Source organism: Gymnoscopelus braueri (genome assembly GCF_963280865.1).
Source record: "Gymnoscopelus braueri genome assembly, chromosome: 19".
In the NCBI taxonomy this organism is placed as follows: domain Eukaryota; kingdom Metazoa; phylum Chordata; class Actinopteri; order Myctophiformes; family Myctophidae; genus Gymnoscopelus; species Gymnoscopelus braueri.
In genome coordinates this window covers 30,225,977-30,246,069 of record NC_137621.1, presented here as the reverse complement: position 1 = coordinate 30,246,069, position 20,093 = coordinate 30,225,977, and the positions used below count along the sequence as shown (strand labels likewise).

Here is a 20,093-nt window from a genome sequence, read left to right as displayed (position 1 = left end):
TCATGTCTCTTCGTACTCTTGAAGCGCTCTTTTGTATGTTAGCCTTCAGTTAGTAAAGTAATGAAAGACTGGTATTTGCCTGTGAACCTCTGTTCATATGCTATGAATCAGTGAGAGATGCCCTAGTGAGCTAGTGATCCGACTCCCAGTACAGCGGTTCCATGTTCGAATTCCAGTCTTTCTATTGTTCATTACTTTTCAACTTCACTAGCTGAAGGCCAACACAAAAGAACGCTTCAACAGTACAAAAAGACTTAAGACTTAATTTGAGTGGCTGAGAGATGGTGTGGTGGTCTAAAGATCAGACTTTCAGCCTGGCGATTCCATGTTCAAATCCCAGTCCTTCTATGGCTTTTCAACTTTATCTGAAGGCTAACATACAAAAGAACACTTCAACAAGAGACATCTGATGTGAGTGCATGAGAGATGGTGTCCTTCAATAGTTCATCGCATTTCAACTTTACTAACTGTAGGCTAACATACAAAAGAGCGCTCCAAGAGTACTAAGAGACATAGGTTGTGAATCAGTGAGAGATGCCCTAGTGGCTTAGTGATCCGACTCCCAGTACAGAGGTTCCAAGTTCAAATACCAGTCTTTCATTACTTTACTAACTGAAGGCTAACATACAAAAGAGCGCTAACAGTACAAGGAGACATATGATGGGAGATGATGTAGTGGTCTAAAGATCAGACTCTCAGCATGGAGATGCCATTTTTCAAATCCCAGTCCTTCTATGGTTCATTGCTTTTCACCTATACGGCTGACATAAAAGAACACTTCAAGAATACTAAGAGACATCTGCCTAGAGATGGTGAAGGGGTATAGTGATCAGACTCTCAGCACTGAGTTCCATGTTCAAATCCCAGTCGTCCCATATATAGGTGTTCCCAAGAAGATCATGGGTTCTCTTCTTTACTCTGAAGCATGTATTGAAAGTTAACATCCATAACACTTAAAAGTGTGGTGAAATCGAGTGGCTCACTTTGTTAAACCTTGTTGTTCCCAAGATAATGGGTTCAAACCCCACCAAGGATGTTGTATTACCAGACTATGACTAGGACTTTCAGTGTGAAGTGACCGTAGAGGAAAGGATCGGTTGCTGACACTGCAATGTAGGTTGAAGTCCCATACCACCCCAGTGTACAGGATCACAAACCCATGCAATGGGCTCAAGGGCCGTGTCCCTCCCTGATGTTTCTAGAGAGTGAAGTTGGGTGCTTATGGCAATACAATTCAGACCCAGCTGAGATTTTACAGATGTCTATAAGACAGTTGAAACAAGAACAGTACTGCCTAATACATGTTACTAAATTTGTATGCGCAAATGCACTTTCCCCACTAAAGGCCTTATACCATAGATAACGGTAACCTTCATATCAAACCCACCTCAATGGACAACTGGTTTAAATTAAATCACCATTAAGAATTTACAGTTTGGATTGACTGCTACAAAAGTGGGAACCGGATCAAATTCTTTACAAGACTTTTATTGAATATAAACAATTTCACTTTCAAAAAGAGTAAGGATGAAACATTTTCAGGCGTGAAGTAAAGGCACTTTTACTATGTTAAATAATCATCCATTAACCAAACCGGGTACAAACAGGGACAAGTTGCATATGTCAACATATTCCAAATAGGCCAAATTGTTGCAGTATTTACATTCCAGTGGCTGTTTGTAAGCTTCAGAACAAACAGCCTGCAGAGGAGAACTCTGGGTTCAGCTAATTAGATTAAGTGACAAGTTACAGGCTGAAGATGATCACTGTGCAGAACAACGTTCTGAATAGCAGTTCATTTCTGTCTTTACAATCTCAATAGGTGTTTGCCTGTGGCAGCAATGGGCAGATTAGCATTTTCATCAAAACAAGTCATAAAATGCATACTGTACATGAAATATATTCAGCATATTGTGTTGTCTCATCATTAGACTCATTTCCACAGCGGGGCCTAATAAGACCAGCCAGGCCTTATTACATTGCTAAATTTACCACCTCAACAAAAACGTATTTATTTTAGCAGTTTTGCCACCAGAAATAATTTCTGCTTTCTATTATCTGCTATAAACATTTTACATTGGGCTCACTGTGAAAAAACTATTCATGCAACAATCCCAGGTGGTGGCGTTTCTTAGACACTGGCTGTTACAACACAACCATGGAACTAATACAACACATTAACAAGGTTCCTACACAATCTCCACTATTCAAAACTCAATAATTTTTCCATGACTGGATTACGAGTTTTTTAGTCAGTGTTTGATATATTTTAGGCTGAATTAGAGCTGAAGCTCACTCTTCAAAAACAATATCACAATATATGAAATGACAATGGAGTCTGTTTGCATAAAATGTGTAGTTAATGTTTACATGTGCACCAGAACTGCACCACCTCTTTGCATTGTTTTTCCACATTTTCTGTGCAACTCCCTAACTTTTTAAGATCTTGACTTGACATTAACAAATGTATTTATGATGCATTCATGTTCAGAGTCAGACTGTTCAGACCTGTGTAGGAACCCTCTACAAACTAGAAAAGAGGTAAAGAATGAGTTTCATATAGCCTGTAGGCTATAGATAATAATGCCATAATGAAGTATTTACACCAGTATCACACTTAGGATAAAATGAAGGGTTTCCTTCCAAAATGCTATAGATCCACTCAGAATGAAATATCCAAAGTTCCAATTATTACTAAATGTGAAAAATCTCAAGGTTGGCTAAGAACTGTAATGATATACCATATTTTTTACGTTCACTGGCAGCATTTATTTAGCTACAATTAAGAATTATAAGAATTATGGCTAAAAACTATTCTTTAAAAAATTGGTGGATATCTCATTTTGGAACAAAACTCTTCGAAAACCTCAGGAAAGACATAACATGGCAGTGAAATACAGCATTTGATCCATCAGTGGCAAAGGCAAATCTAACCATTGAACATATTCAAACAACGGCCGGGGTGGGGTTTACCACCCTCCATAGAGTATGAAGTAAGAGCAAAATGGCCACCGTGTGAATATGGTCTATAGCAATCATCTATTGCATCACATTTGATATTGTGTGTTTGTTACGTGCTCTCACATTTCAACCTTAGTGTAAAATAAACACGTTGCTTTACCCTAAGGCTGTAGCAAGTATTGAAATTCTCTCATATGGATTATAATCGTCTCTTGCTAGGAGGTATTTGGATTTGTTTTCATATAAATTAGTTTCTCACAAAGGCAATCAAAACCACAGAAGTATCTGGAAGGCAAATCAGCATAGTTTATAGGCTTGCTATAAGTTAGAAAATAAAGAAACTGCATTCCTATAAAGTTGCTTATTACCTGGGGGTATTTACTAAAATCTAGTCAATATAAAAGTGTTTGTGTGTAAATCAGATTTTGTTCAGGCACACACTAACACACAGAACATTATGAGTCAAAATAAAACAAACTTGTTGATTACAGCTTTTACATAAATGACACAGGGATGTGTTAAAAAAATGCTAACTTTATTCGCAAGTCATTTTTCCTTAATAAAAGGTAATTAAATAAGCAAGTAATCTCAAAACAATCACTTATAATAACAATTACAAGAGGAACCAATCACACAACGTGATGTATTTCCCATAGCTTTGTAGCTGAACCACCCACAGCCATGTGAGGGTAGGACCAACAGGGGGCGATATACAAATGACTGGGGGTATAGCTAGAACATTGCTATGGATCAGTGAACTTATCCACGCATATACGAGATAGACAGGACTGCGAGCGAGGCCAGAGACAGCCAACAGTTCCAAGTGTTTCCAAATGGAAAAGTTCTGGACTACATTGTTTCCACTCTAGTTTGTTATAAAAGAACGAGGCAGAGAAACAGAAAGGTGAGATAGAAAGACAGAGGCAGCATATCTCTGCCACAACTCTTCCTGTTAAGGCTAAGATATGATCCTGACAGGCTCTGTGTATTTGGTTTTAATACAGCAGCAACAGACAAGTCAAATACTTCCTGTTTGGGGACAGTTTCTGATTGCCTTACTGCTCCTTCTGAGTGTTCTTCATCACTGTGAATAGAGGTTCAAAGCAGATGGTTGCAGCTGGAAGCAGGTTTTCTTCGTCTACTTGATGAGCTTGTTGGCTCTCTGGTTTGCTTCATCGATGCGGACCTTATTCATGTCCGCCTGAAGGAGAAAAAGATGAGACAGGTGAGTGACAGGGAAAACCAAAACTAACTACTAATACTTTCAACAAAAGAAAAAGCACGACCGCATCCAGTAACCATCTGTTGATAAATCTGTTTCCCTGTTTACACTTTGCTTCTTGCTTGCTTTTTAACAGTGATACAAATGTTTACATACACTGTAATATCATAGTATACCAGCATATAAAAATATTATTTAATAAGGCAGGTGGTAGATAAGTCAATCTGGGTCACAGCGTGTCACAGGATTCCAGTAAGTTTCCACAACCCCCTCCCACACACATACAGTATGTATATTGCCATAAGGACCACGACATCTGATGAAGAGCACATCTCATGTCTCACCTTGTCTGTGATGCGGTCAATCACTTTATTCTGCTTGTCGATCTCGCCGCCCATGTCAATGGCCATGGTTTTCAGGTTGCCGAGGATGCTGCCCACCACATCCAAGTTATCCTCCATCTCATCCTCCCGCGCATCGTTGGTTATCCTGCGTGACAGAGACAGTGGAAGGAGAAAAAAAAAGCTGTAAAAAAGGCTACACAGTAAAATCCTCAGTGTTCATTTATCCATTTGTAACTCTTGAGAAGGTACAAGGGTAACACCCTCTTTGTCTGGTGGCCCACAATTAAGTCAAAAGTTTAAACTTTTTAAATCTTTTTTTTTCACAGAACCAGGAGATAACGTGTTCCAAAGATTTACTGCTCCATTCACTTCCTGGTTAAAGTATTTGGGAGATATTCTGTATCTCGGCTCCAGTGTTTTACTATGTATTTTTGGCAAAACATGCTATTTTCAACTGGCTGCAATTATGGAACAGATTACCGCAATCAGATTTTTTTCCTCGTGATTCTACGAGACCCCTGTGTGTGTAATGAGGGGATCACCGTGAGGACGGTGATCACGGAAAATATTCTGTGACTACTTGAAAAGGTAAGAAAATCGTTAAAAACGCTGGCACTGGCTGTACCCCGTTTTAAAAAACCTCTGGCACTCAATGTGTTAAAAATGCCTTCTAAATCCTAGCCTAATTTTTCAGAAAAACATCTTCATTATTCAAAAGAACTGAAAAAAATCATGTTGCTATATACATTGCAACATCTAAAATGACAGATGCTTTCGCAGTAAAAAAGAAAAAGAAAAAAGGTATAACAACATATAGGCTTTCCCGGTCTTAATGGGTTAACAAACCCTTCCCTGAATATAATCCTTAATGAGTCTCTGAGGGGAGTGGACATTTGTCCTGGACTTAGAAGCTAATCACAGCGTGCAACACTTTAAAATCCTCAGTGTTCATTTGACTCCCAACAGTGTACAAATGGAACCGAACGGACCTGTTTGGTTCCATTTGTACACTCTCTAGAGTTACGAATAGATAAATTAACACGGAGGATTTTACTGTGTACATATTGAGCAGCTTCTGCCTCCCGCAGCAACAGTTAACTAGGCTGTGTATGATTCACATGAAAATGCATTCACTATTCATTTTAACATATGCATAGTCATGAACGAATTAGGGTGTTTTGGAGAGAGGGATTGAATACAAAGCAATCTGCCTGTTGGTGGTTAGTCCATGTCTGAGAAAGCATAGCTAGAAGGCTCGCATTTGTGAAATATTTGTGCTGCCTGCATCACTGAGGGAACTGGCTAGAATAAGTGTTTGTGGTGAAAAGTGGAACTTTTCTGAGAGTGTTGGCAGACGCTACTTCACAGAAAATGTGCTTTATCGCTGCTTTATCACTTTAAGCTGCAATGCCTAGCTATCATGACCTACCCGGGATTCAAACCCGGATCTCCCGCATGAGATGACAGGGGAGATATTGCTTTATGAGCTTCAGGCAGTCCTACTTGTCCACCAGTAGGTTTCCTATCGGACACCAGGGTCTAAATTCCTCCAACCCCAAACAATGCAGAAGTGCTAGTTATATTGTATCAACATACTCTGCCATGCAGATTGCCTAAAATAATGTTTTATAATAATGTTTTATTCATTAAAATAAGTACCAGATTATAGCTTTAATACCAATTTTCGAATGATTGACATCATGGTCAAAATGTTATCGATGGCATTGGTTAAGTGGAAGAAACAGGAGTTGATCCAATAAATATACGTCTGTGTCCTAAGTCCACTACACAACTCCATATATAGGGAGTAGTGAAAGACTTTGGACACAGCCTACACATATATTTTTATTAACTCATTCACTGCCTAGAACGACTTCTGTCCCATATGCCCTGTCTGCCTAGAACGACTAAAACGACTTAAAAACAAAAAACTTTTTTTCTTTTTTTTATTTGACCCAAAGACCAAGGAGATATGATTTTTCGAAGATCTAGACTCCCATCCACTTCCTTGTTAACTTAAAAATGTTGCATCTCGGCTCCTGAGTACTTTTTTTTTTCAATGAAAAATCTCTGGCAGTGGGCAAACGCGGCCAGAAATAATTCAGGCAGTGAATGAGTTAATACCAAGTTACATGTTTCAGTTGACATTATGAACATCTCCAAACAAAAGTACTAAGATCTGGATAGGAGTCCCACCTCTTGATGTAGGGTCCTGAAGGCGCTGAGGTGTTGACCTGGGGAGCTTGGCCGTTACGGACCCCCGAGGGCTGCCTGGAGACCACGGCTTCATCCCCCTCGCCTTTGCCGCCCTCGCCCCCTCCGATCCCCCCTCCAAGCCCCCAGGTACGCTTGTACTTCGAGTCGTGCTCTATGGACGACACCCTGAAGAGAGAAAACAGCCCATCAGAACAAAGCAGGAAGTGGAAGTGCTTAGGTGAATGTTACTATATTGTACAATAGGTAAAGGCTTTTTACTACTACAGTACTGAATTAGATTAGTACTATCATCACAGCATGCTAATGGGGAAGACATGTTCTCTTACTTTATCTGTAGGTAATCATCATAGAATCCACTCCTCCATTGTGAAAGCATTTTAGAAACATTGATTTAAATTTTAGAACAGGGTAATAAACACACACACCCATTAACCTCTTAAGCCCTATTTAAAAACAATAGCGAATTGTAGATCTGCTATTTGTTTGTCTAATGCCCAAAATATGGGTTGAAAGTGGGTAATGCACACTCAAACACATTCTCTATTGCTATGCATGGTTAGTGAGGGGGGAAAAAAGTTAGCCAGATTGTAGCATTGCTTGACATAGTGAAAAAAGTGGTGAAAACTGTGTGTGTGGGGGGTTGTAAGTATGAGTCATGAAGATTCTGTATGAATATAAATGCTGGAATTGTTAATGCCGCTATTGCAGAACTCCATGGCCACTAGGTTTCTGTCAGGTATAGCGCTAAATTAATTTCACTAACCAGAGGCTGGATCAGGACAGAAGCCAAGTACTCTGCATCACAAGAACCCAAAACTTAATAGTTCCACCTTCTTGCATGCACTCTGTGTGTGTGTGTGTACACAACATTGTGTCCATGAGAAATGCTTTCTTTGCAGAGTGGAGAGACTGAAATGGTATTCAGGCCAGGCTACTTTAAAACCCTTTGGTGAAACTGACGGGAGTGAAAATTCTTTTCAGCAGGGTTAGTTGTGCACGGTGGTCTAGCCTGATTATCAAACGGTACAGCGGAGGTGCCACGACGATGTGCCAAAGGCTGTTCGAGTGGGTGGCGGTTTTCGTTCTACCCCACCGCTACTCCGGGTGCTTCCACTAATAATTAGTTCCTCCCTCTCTGCTTGAGGGTGTCCTAATTAGTGAAATCACCTGGTGTAGTGGTAGTGCACAGAAAAATCCTTGTTGTTCATTTGACTCAAGAGTTTACAAATGGAACTAAATCGACCGACAAGGGTCCATTTGGTTCCATTTGTACGCTGTCTGAGTTTACCACCAAGGATTTTAATGTGTGTGCTCCCGCTCAGCCATCTGTGGAACATCACTGGAGACCTCTGTGGTACAGGAAACACTGTTAAGTGTGTGTGTGGTTCATGCAGGCATGAAGTATACCTATCACAGGGGCAGACACAGAGGCCACAGCACTTGGAGAGGTCTGTGAGGTTTTTTTCAGCCTGTCTCATGTCCTGGTTGATCTGATCCATGCCTTGATCCACACGCCTCAGCTGTTCTGCAAACACACACACACACACAAACCAATACTGAACACCAGCTTTGCATAGGTTGCACACAAACATATTTCCTGCGAAGCACATTGAATTTCTCTGTGCATTAAATGTGCTATATGAATTAAGTTTGACTTGACATTCTCATTATTAGTTAGGGTATTTACTGTCAGTGATCTTTTAGTGCTTCACAAGTTGCCATCTAATAGAATACACTGACTTTACCAGCCTATAACAAGATGTAAAAGCATTGGTGATTTTCGCTGTCTGACAATGGGTGATCACACCAACCTTGGTAAACGTCAAAGCGATGTGCCCGAAGAGGTTGCCCATCCCACTTAGAACAATATTTGATACATTTGGTATGGTCGTTTTTGGGTTCATGTCACATTTCAAAATATGCCTAACATTTCGTACAGTGTCACATTTGCATACTTTCATCAAGGTAGGTGTCACATTTGCATACTTTCATCAAGGTAGAAGACACACAAAAAAACAACAGTAAAATCTTGTGTTAATTTACTCATTTGTAATCCAAATTTGGTTACACATGTACACTAAAAGTTAAATTAACACGGAGGATTTTACTGTGTAGTACGCAAGTGCCAAACTGAGGTGGTGTATCTCTCAAAAGTGGCAAACAGCTCAAACTGAGGCTGGCATCACTCTGTGAGTTAAAGCCTATCGCTGTCACGGTCATGACAGAATGGGAGCAATGAAAATCAGAGGCATCCTGGAGGCATCCTGTGCCACTGCTGTGGGTATGTCTGTACCTCCTTGTTGGTCCAACATCACCATGGTGTTGACGCCCGTCTGTTTGCTCTGGAATACACAAAAAAAAAACAATATTTTCAGACGCAGGAATAAGGTGACAACGTTCATTTTGGCTTTGAGAAGGAGGGTAGGAAGGCTGGTCGACTTTGTTCATTTATCAAGATTTAGTTAACTCCTAGAGATATATAAAGGCTGCAATCCTGAACTATTAAAAATGAATAAAACCATTTCAACTGATGTGTATGTTGTAGTATGTTTATAAAATATAAACATCAGCACATCTGCAGGGGTTGGAGGTGGTCTCCCTAGTCTCCAATTGATAAATTTAGACACTAGTGTCAGGTAGAACACCTACCTATTGGTTGACAAGTAGTACTGCTTAAGTGAAGTTCATACTGTTAAGTGCAGTATCTCCCCTGGCAAAGCAGGGATTGGCTCTTGTGAGTAGCAGAAATTGAGTCTCTCAACCCCGGTTCGAATCTCAGATAGGACATAAAAGTTATGGACTGCAGCATTAAAAGATGTGGGAATGCTCAGTCATTCGCTATTGAATTATAGTTTCAATTTGTCGTCCTCCCCCGTTTAGTTTTTAAGTGATATTTTAATGAAGACCTCTTCGTTCCTCATATCATTCTTCTGTTACAAATATGTTCAATTCTCTGTGTTCCATTGTACTGTCACACTTAATCGTGGTTTTAATTCATCACTGTGTCGTAATACTTCATGCTTTATCCCCATGCAAATAAACATGAACAATGTACGTGAATTCACTCATAATCATTCAAATGTTTTTACTCATCAATTTACAGCAGTTTAAATTGACTGACAAATCCACTGAGCATATTGTACGTCGTACGACAGCAACATTTGCCCAACAGAACAGATCTACAAGCTAACAATGCATTGTAAGCTTTTAGATCCGTTCTTTTTGGCAAGCTTAATTTAGGGTGACCAGACTGTTTTGGCCGGGATTGTCACGTTTTTCAAGCTGTGTGTCCCGAATCCCGACAAATATCACTAATACGTCCCGGTTTTCAACATTCACTACAAAATTGTCCCGGTTTTCACCAGAATTACAATAATAATAGTTGTTTTCAGTGGTTGCATAGACGTTTATCATGTTCTTTTCATATAAACATACTCACATAACCAATCACAAAACATGAACAAATGCATTGCGTGTCTCAATTCAACACTGAGTTGTTGCCTGTATGCAAGACCTATGGTACGTTTACATGTGCGCGTGCATGGATGTGCTGCCATGAATGGGCGCGTGCATGACAAACGTGCGTATTTAATCAAGGGTCCCGGTTTGAGGGGCTGAATATATGGTCACCCTAGCTTAACTCCATTAAAGGGGAATTTTGGACCACGGTTTTCTTACCTTTTCTATGATGTTATGAGATCTTCGGATGAATGGTACAGTAGAAAAATGTCATAACTCGCGTATTTTAATCGCTTTTTTTTGGTGAGATCTGACGTTCATAGTGACAGAACACTATGCAACAAAAAAAAGAAAGAAACGGAAGTCTCGCTAGACGAGATTGAAATCTCGAGATTAAAATCTCGTCTAGAGAGACTTCCGGGTTTTTTTCCCGTTTTTTTGTTCGTTTGCATAGTGTTCTGTCACTATGAACGTCAGATCTCTCTCTCTCAAAAAAAAGAAAAGCAATTAAAATATGTGATCTAGCGCAAGGCCTATTGGCGCACATTTTAAGCTGTGGCGGACCCGGGATGGAGATATGATTTTTTTTCTACTGTACCATTCATCCTAAGATATCATAACATCATAGAAAAGGTAAGAAAACCGTGGTCCAAAAATTCCCCTTTAAGAAGCCATCCACACCAAAAGTGCTGCATGCTTTGTGGTGGTTAACAATGGATGTGAGTGTAAAATGATCCAGAGCATGAAGGAGTTGGAGCTGGTCTCACCTCCTCTGCCATCTGCAGCATCCGTCGGGTGCTCTCCAGTGACTGTAAGGGGGAGGGGAGACAACAGGTGGGGTTAGTTAATGCATGGACACACACACATTCATCAGGGAGAAAAAGAAAGAGGCTGACAGAGATATGCAGTGAAAAAGGAGGGATACACAGTGAATGAGGAAATCAATAATATAAGGCAGAAAGAATAGGGGACTAGTGAAACTGAAAGTGGTAAAGTAGAGAGGGATAATGAAGAGTGGAAAGATCTATAGAGTGACTGTAAAAAGGATATATGCCCGACAACACAATACACAGGGAATAAGGAAAGGAATAATAAAAGCAGAGTGAAAGAATAGGGGAGAAAGCCAAACAGAGTGGTAAAATAGGGAGGGATAAGGAAGAGATCTATAAGTGAACGTAAAAGGTATACACGTATGACGGACAAAACACAATATGCATATATTCAAATATCAAGACCCGACTTTCATTTGTTCAGATTGACATTTTGGTCTGTAACCAGTGTAGTGAGCGTATACAAGGCAGACACGTACAGGTTTTGTCACTGTGGCTCAGAAAAACTAAATCTATCAGCTTGGACTCTTCCTGATCAGGTGACTGAGATAAAGTTAACACAAGCAGCTAACGGCACTGTGACGCACGAGCACACACAAACACTCTCTCTCTCACACACCTTTCAACCAGGCGTCCCTATTTTGGGCATGCCATTGTAGGCGAAAACGTAGAATAGCTGATCTACAAGCTCAACACGTAAGCACATTGTGACCTTGCAGATTGGCTATTTTGCCACGCAACACAATCAAAGGAGTATAAAGACACCAAACGCCAATGATTTGTGATGCATGGAAAACATTGCAATGCATTGCAGTGAGAAATTGCAGTGGTCTGAACTTCCCCTTTGCATGTAGGTACAGTTTTGGGATTCTGTTGCAAGTGGATTCTGTTGCAAGTGGTTACAAGTTGCAACTCGTTGCATCGCTAATCATGGTGTGGACTGGGCTTAAAATAGGCTCTATGCACAGCTGTCATATTGGAAAGAAATTGGGCCTCTTCCTTCCTATTACCAATGACACTAATGAAGGCACTGTTACATTTGTGGTTCTCAAACCTTTTCATTTCAAGGACCCCCATAACTCTCAGAGTTACACACCCGTAAGGGGCCATTGGGAACCCCCTCAAGGAACCATGAGGGTACCTGGACCACACTTTGAGACCCACTTGGAACAGAGCCTTCATCAGTATCATTGGTAACACTAAAGCACAGGCAGCCATGCGTAAGCACAGAAGAATAAGCAAAAACACAAGGGGGGGTAAAGCAAGTAGGTTAGGTAGGGACACATATGGACACCCCAGACACACACACACATAAAGGCAGCAGTGTCTTGACAGCAGGGTGGAATGCAGTCAGTCCAGGTATATGTGAAGCCTTCCTTCAAGCATCTATTAATACCAAGCGGCTGTTCGGAGAGGTGGATTGGTGGTGACATAAGAGTGCAGGCGTAGGGGAGAGAGAGAAAGAAGACATGGACTCTTCGTCACGATCTCATTGTCAGCATGTCTAATGAACTGTTAACAAGAACGTGCCGGGTCCAGGTTGTCTCATTCTCTCTGTATTATGTTTGCTCGGAATACATTAAAACTGCGAGAGTGAGAGGCAAAGGGTGATGAAAAGTTTTTAAAAAAATGTCAGAAAAGGAAGAAGGTTGGAGAATGAGGAGATTTTGAACGCAGGCATCTGCGTGCTAAGCCTGAACAACATCAGGTTGGATAAAGACTACAGTATGTCTAGCGGATACCTCAGACTTGGTAATTAAGTGCTGAGGTGTCGCACAGCACACTAACATCCCAGCTCTGAGGTGCTCCAAGGAAAATGTTTTGAGATGAAACTAAACTTTTTGTTATCGGCTGTTTGGGGAGACTTAATTGGGCTTGGCTAAATGCTTTAACAACACCCACCACAACAACAAAATCACGTTAAACCAGGTTTTTCCCGACATGCTGTGAACATTATTAGTATCAGTAGCAGTTACCCAAAGCCTGAAAGGCAAGCCCAGTTAACGCAGGGACCCATCTTATGCAATGTCCAATCTATGACCTCCACCTCCTGACCAAGCGGTCACCCGAGGAAGCAGGAGAGAGAAGTACAAGAAAAAAGGAGAAGCAGTTCTGGTTAAGAGACAGAGTAAAAACAGATAACCGCAAAAAGGAAGCAGCATGAGATTAGTATAGTAACGGTTACAGCAAGGTGAAAGCCCCTCCCTACTCCGAGTCCATTTGTACACTCCGAGTTAAACTAACACTGAGGATTTTACTTTGTAGGATGGTATTATCCATTTGGCTCCATCTGAAGCAGCATGCTCAGTCATATGATGCCTTAGAGTGCTGATTAAACCAAATTGGGCCTGATAATACAACAGAACTGATGTAGCTGACAGAGCTCAATGTGTGAAAACCACAGAGGCAAAGTGGGGATATCAAAATTCAAAATTTAAGTAGTTACATCTCATGTACAGGTACACAAGAGTCAAATTCATTGATTTCGGCTTCTCTGCATTGTATGTACTGTACATTTATCTGTACTAGGCTGATGTCAATAGAAACGATGCCCGTTGGGAACGCATGCCCCTCCGGTAATGCAATACCCGTTGTCAGAGTACCCGTTGCACCTGTCTGGCTCTCTGTGTCCCTATTATACCCATATTTGGAGATCGCTGTCTGTCTGTCTTGTCTATGGAGATCCATTGCCACACAGCACTTCTGGACAACCATCTACCGACTGACTCCCTCGGGTCCTCCTCTGTGATACGCATGCCGAGTTTGAAGTTGATCGGTCAGATGGTTCTCGAGATATGTGGGCCGCACACGGACGGACAGACAGAGATTCTGTACCAATTATAGACAGATGTGTATATGTTTATGTGTATTTGGGTGCAGTTATAATTTTTAAGTGTCGGGTGCCTGTGTGTGTTGGGATGCGTTTAAATAATGTAGTGTGTGGTGACTAAGGTGTGTTGTGTAGGTCCTGCGGCTTCTGCCTTAATAAATGCCTTAATATAACGGTTGTTTGCCCATTAATGTGTGATTGTGTATGCAGAGCTCCCTCTGTGTGTGTGTGTGTGTGTGTGTGTGTGTGTGTGTGTGTGTGTTGTGTGTGAGAGATTGTGTAAGCACAGCTCTCTCTGTGTGTGTGTGTTAGGCAGACAGGCAACAAGCCTTTGGTGTCTATTGATACTAAAGGTATCACAGCCTTGATATATGGGGGTAAATTAGGCATGAAGCACTGTACGATTCCCATAAAGGCTTTGCCTAATAATCAACTCTGAAACAAACGGGTCTAATTACCCTAGCGTAACGCTATACTGCTTCCTCAACACTGTGAGTGTGAGCGTATACACACACACTGATCATTTCAATTTGTGAAGCTTTTTTTTCCTCAGGAAGATTTTTTTTTTTATCTGCACTGTTGAATTTATGGATGTCCAGAATATTTGAATAACAACACAGCTATAATGCTTCTGCAATAACAGCAGTGTGTGTGTGTGTGTGTGTGTGTGTGTGTGTGTGTGTAGTGCACCAGTATGCTCATTTCAAATTTGTATAGCTACACTTTTAATCTGAGATAAAAGGTGTTGAGTCTATTATATCAGCACTGCTGATATTAATGGGGGCCTCGAGGATAATTATTAGCACTTTGGACATGAAGGAACAAAGACCAGTGCTTGATGTCTCTGGTCCCTGTGGGTGCATGGGCATGCTTCTTTTGAAGGTTATGGTTTTTCAATCAAGTGTGTTATGTTTGTTGGATCATAACAATATACCTATGCAAATCATTAGCACCAAAACATTAGCAGTGTGGACATTAATTCATTATTTCTCACCCATTGTGGTGTGCATGTTAATGTGTGTGTGTGTGTGTGTGTGTGTCTGTGTGTGTCTGTCTTAGCGTTCTGCAATGGAACAACTTTAGCAGCACATAAATGTATAAATAAATTCATGCTCCCTAGAAAATTGGAAATGGAGCATGCATGCGATTTCAGATTCAAAAGTAGGCACAGACATTTTAGTTAATTCCGCTGATCAGGCACCCTGAAGTTCTCTCCAGTAATGCAAAACTTTTCAATTTAGGATCACGTGGCTCCTGGGAGGAAATGCCATCACATTTTTGTCTGACTAGCATATATAAAAGCCCATATGACAAAAAAAAAAGAACACTGAGGATTATATGTATTCACTGATTCCTCAACATCTTGTGTGTGCGTGCGTGTTCAACAGTACCTCATCAGTCACTGTGTTGGCCCTCATGGTGATGTCCTCCACCGTCATGTCGTTGGTGTTCATGGTGCCGTCTTTCTGTTTGGAGGCTCCTCCAGTGCCACGGAACTCGACACTTGTAGTCCTGGGAGGACAGACGGACACGTTGTCATCACATAGGAGGGAGACAATGCGTCAATGGACGGCAACTTGTCCAGAATAATAAATATGAGAATAAAGATGCTCTGGGGGCCACACTAGTTGACAGTCAAGTCCTCAGCGTTCATTTAACGCTGACTGTACAAATGTGACATTTGTACACTCAAATGGCATTACAAATGCCATGGATAAATGAACACTGAGGATTTTATTGTGCTCCATATTTAATGGCTATTTTTGCAACAGGTAATTAAAATGTATATGGGATAGGATGACAATATTGCTAATATGCCAAGATACTACAATGAATCATCAACTGTGGAAACCAAGTCACTATATTGCTCATGAATAATGAATAATAGTGCAACCTGAGGCACTTGTGATTTTCATTTCAAGCTTCTTCCACATGTCTGTGTCCATGTGGTTGAATTATATACCTCTTTGTCTACACTGAAAACATAATTAAGGTGATAGAATCTAAAAGGTGCCCAAGTAGCCTATAGTATAAGATATCCAGTGTTTTTCTTCCACACATGTAGACTACCAACAACATGTGAATTACCCCGACTGACAAAATAACAAATCAATAGCACTGCGTGTGTTTGCAGTCTTGTACGAATCAATTTCTGCTAGTGATAACTACCCAAGTCTGCCTTCAAGACAAATAACCTGAGAACATATAGCATACCACTGATAATTGAATCTACACACACAGCACAGGGAAGGAATACAATGCAAAACCTAAACAAATTGGGTTCTTTCCCTGCACCTGGGGATGGAATGTTTGGAGCCTGAACACAAGGAGCAGGTTGCATAGAGAACAGATTCCATTGCAAATCCAGCAGTAGTTCCTTGTTGCTAGGTTTAACTGGAGTATAGCTAATACCAAGGAAGCAGACTATGAGAGGGGCAGTGATAATGAGGTTGACATAGCAAAATGAGGGTCATGAGACTGGTCGCTGGCGGAAGACCTTCATTTCACTGCGTTTAAATATAGTAAGATATGGAGTTGGAATAATATTCTGTATGCCTAACCCTTCATAGATGATATGCATCAAATAAACAAATACACGTACGAATGCATATTACTGTACCGTATGCAACAGAAATGTATTTTGATAAGGAGTTCCATTCTACGTTATGGGCTAGTTTTATTTCTAAAGCTTGGCTAATTGGGCAAACTAGACTGTATAATTATAGTACATGCATGCAATATGAATGAGATCAGTTAATTTGATGCATATCAAGTATGATGGCATACAGAATATTATACTCCATGTTTTTACTATAATTTGTATAGTTGGTCTAAAAAATGCCTGGGCAAAACGCTGTGAAAAGAGGGTCTTCCGGTCACTGGCAGTTGTGAGTAAACTGGGTATACTAGCATAGATAGGTTTAGCTGGTGGTGGGCTTATGCTTAGTCTAAGGTACTTTTATGTGGGCAAGGTCCATGTTTTACAATGACGTAACATAATGTTCTTCATCCAGGCCTGGCGATACATTGTGACACCAGGATTCATTGGGTTCAACTTGCTTTAAAGACACTCGTTCAAAGAAATAATTTAACTGTAATTCACATAATAATGGTAAAGCCTTCATTCACAAATGTTCTATAGATTGAATAATGGCTGAATAATGGCCGATTTAGGAGGATTTAGGCCTACAGTTGTACAATCATGAAAGCACTGGAAACCTTGACTGCTAGAAGAAATTAAAAATAAAGTTTACCGTTTAATCCAAAGTGCATGTTATAATATGGTCAAGGTCCCAGTTTTACCATGTTAGCCAGGGCTGTGTGCTGACAGGAAGGTTTTGATATGGCTGGAACATAACAAACAACTACGAAGACAACAGACTGGCTTTGTTTGTAGTGACTGGCAACATAGTATCAGGCCATTGTTTCATCTGGCATTTTATATAGCAGTAGTTTTGGAGGATAATTTCAGCTGTAGTTCCATTGTTGTTGCTATGGTCCAAGCTACTGTTCTTGTGCAGCTTGTGGCCATGATAAAACCTGCACAACTTTGATTACTTAATCATTTATATATATATATATATATATATATATATATATATATATATATAAAGGGGGTAATTAATTACATTACTTTTCTTAGAAGAGCTGGGACTCTGGCTTAAATTTTACCATTTAATTTCACATCTTCTCCAGCAGTGAAGATAGTTTTCTTGTTGTGGCAGCGGTTATACTAATACCACATTTCAGACTGTACTACTCAACAATTGAATTGGGGCCTTGTTGATTCACAAAAGCAGTTCATGTTGCACAGAAGGAGACTGCGATGTAAAAGACAAAGCAGATTAACTGTAATGTATGTCACAGATGTTTTTCTCAGGACGCAGCTTTATTTCCTCTCTCCTTCCCTCCCCGCTCTCTTCCTTTAGAGTTCAAGTAACATTTTCCTGTTTTCGCAATAACCCCTCTGAACTATGTTCACTTTTCCTCATAAATCCCCCCCATGCAAAAGCAAATGGAAGGTTGGCAGACAGTCATGCGGTGGACTCTGGTTTTATTGGGTCCTATAGAATCGCCTCAGGGCCTGTGTTTTCTGACTGACCACTGGCCCTGCCTGGACTGACGGCTTTTTGCAACTCAAACACAGGACTCTTTTTTTTACAGATACTGTTGTACTCCAATGACAACGTAAACAACAGTGTTGTTGTTGAGAATGTCAATAGTGACAGATGGATTACTTGAACTGAATTTTTTCAATCCAAAATAATAGCACTCCTTGTGTATAGACATGGAGTTAACCCTTCATGACCTGGACGTGCCTTGTTTGGTCAATAAAACGTTTGGTTTAAAATTGGATTTGCTAAGCATCTATAAACAAATATATTATATATTTAAACAGGTTATCATCAGAGTCCCTCTTATACAATGCACCAAACATGAATACTGACGTAAGCTCTACAGTCAAGACACTAAATTCACCTTTTGTCCACCAGTGTCCAACACTGCCTGATACTCCATCATGAACTACACCAGTCATCTATACATACATCAAAGCATCGCTACATGGCGTTTTAGATCACCTGCATTTACCTGATTGTAGAGCTGAACAACCTTAACAACAACAGCCAAACCAGCCAGTGTTGGCTGGTGTTAATTTCCCACCCTGGCTGAACACACACACACACACACACACACACACACACACACACTATAATTTTACTGGGTCTCTGGAGCAATTTAAAAAGCCTTTACAATACATACCCATTCATGTTGCCTTGACTGTAGTTCCCTCACAGTGCCAGGCCAATAACTTATGGCTAACCCCTGTCTTCCTACTGGGAGGCTGGGACACACATTTCCTGCTAATCAACCCAAACCTGTTCCTCCAGATCTGGCAACTACAAACTCTGACGTCTTTTTCTTTAGTGGAAACCCCCCCCCCTCCCTCCTCATTGGGCTAATACATTCACACTTCAGGACTTTTTTTCTTCTTTCAGCCCATATCATTTGCACGTCAATTCCCCGCTATGCCACCACATGACAGGGCGTATGATGTCGATTAGTCAGCTGTTGGTTAATCACGTATGAACCTTAGTAGTCTGGGGGCGAACATTCAGGGGGACAATAGCAGATCTACAAGCTTACAGAGCTTTTGAAGAGATTTGGTGTAAAGGGGAGAGGACATACTGTATAGACTCCTGGGGGACACACCAGTAAGTGAAGTATAATGTTATGGTTAGGTTGTGAAGTCAAGTCAGAGATGTGGGCTCATCTGCCATCTGTACACAGTCAACAGCCGGTGACATCATACTATGACGCAAAGTCGTATTTCTTACCAACCACGACTGTTCATCAGAAGTACTCCACTACATCTCAGAGGCAAATATTGTACTTGTACTCCACTACAATTATTTGAAAACTTTAGTTACTAGTTACTTTGTAGATTTTTATTATTATTACAAAACACACTAACCACTTCAGCCGTATATATTTTTGGGCCATTTGAAAATAGATGACATTTTGATGCCAATACTTAATACTTTTACTCAAGTAAAATATTAATTCCGGACTTTTACGTGTATAACAGTATTTCTACATTGCAATATCGATACTTTCACTTAAGTAAAAAATGTGAGAACTTTTTCCACCAGTACTTTTTTACAAACTTGTCTGTGACACATTGTTTGTAAAGTTGCCGTTGAGCAGGTTCCGGTAACTCTCTCTCTCACACACACACATACAGCAGTTAGCTCATTGTGCTAGCGCGCTAGTTCCGCTTTCTATCAATTAACCAGCCAAACAAATATGTTGACTGGCAACCAGAAAGCGATTGTTATTAAGGTAAAGGTAGAAACAATACTTACAGACAAGCTTCCTTGTTTGGAAAGACCTTTGGAATTCGTCCTAGTTTCGGTAAGTATGTCAACTTGGCCGAGAGGCGACAGGATTCCTTCACTCAACTCCGGCTCAACTCCGCCACTTCGGACTCTAAATCCCATAGTCAGAGGGGTACTGTCGCGCTGTAATTGGCTGGATGGTTGTCAGTGACAACCATCCAGCCAATTACAGCGCGACAGTACCCCTCTGGCCAGGCAGCAAGCTGGTGCGGTGATGAGGCATCAGATCCGCTCTACCATTGTCAACAACATGTGGATGTGTGTATGATAAACTCCATCTAATCACAAGTCTCTTTACTTTACATCAGCTACTATGGCAAGGTTAGGTTGTTT

The 20,093-nt window shown here is 40.7% G+C and overlaps 1 protein-coding gene across 2 annotated transcripts; it reads right to left on the bottom strand.

The window, feature by feature from the left end:
• Nucleotides 1-1,467: 1,467 nt before the first annotated feature.
• snap23.1 (synaptosome associated protein 23.1) lies at nt 1,468-19,862 on the bottom strand. 2 transcript variants are annotated; one of them, XM_080414468.1, is made up of 8 exons: nt 19,728-19,862; nt 15,255-15,375; nt 10,971-11,012; nt 9,038-9,086; nt 8,152-8,269; nt 6,724-6,909; nt 4,528-4,672; nt 1,468-4,162 (listed from the first exon to the last, which is right to left on the bottom strand). In XM_080414468.1, exons 2-8 carry the CDS (start codon nt 15,315-15,317, stop codon nt 4,100-4,102), a joined length of 666 nt encoding a protein of 221 aa, XP_080270594.1. In that variant the 5' UTR covers nt 15,318-15,375; nt 19,728-19,862; the 3' UTR covers nt 1,468-4,099. The 2 variants fall into 2 exon arrangements, with proteins under 2 accessions (XP_080270594.1, XP_080270593.1); XM_080414467.1 differs by lacking the exon at nt 19,728-19,862 and adding an exon at nt 18,625-18,792.
• Between the last annotated feature and the right edge of the window lie 231 nt (nt 19,863-20,093).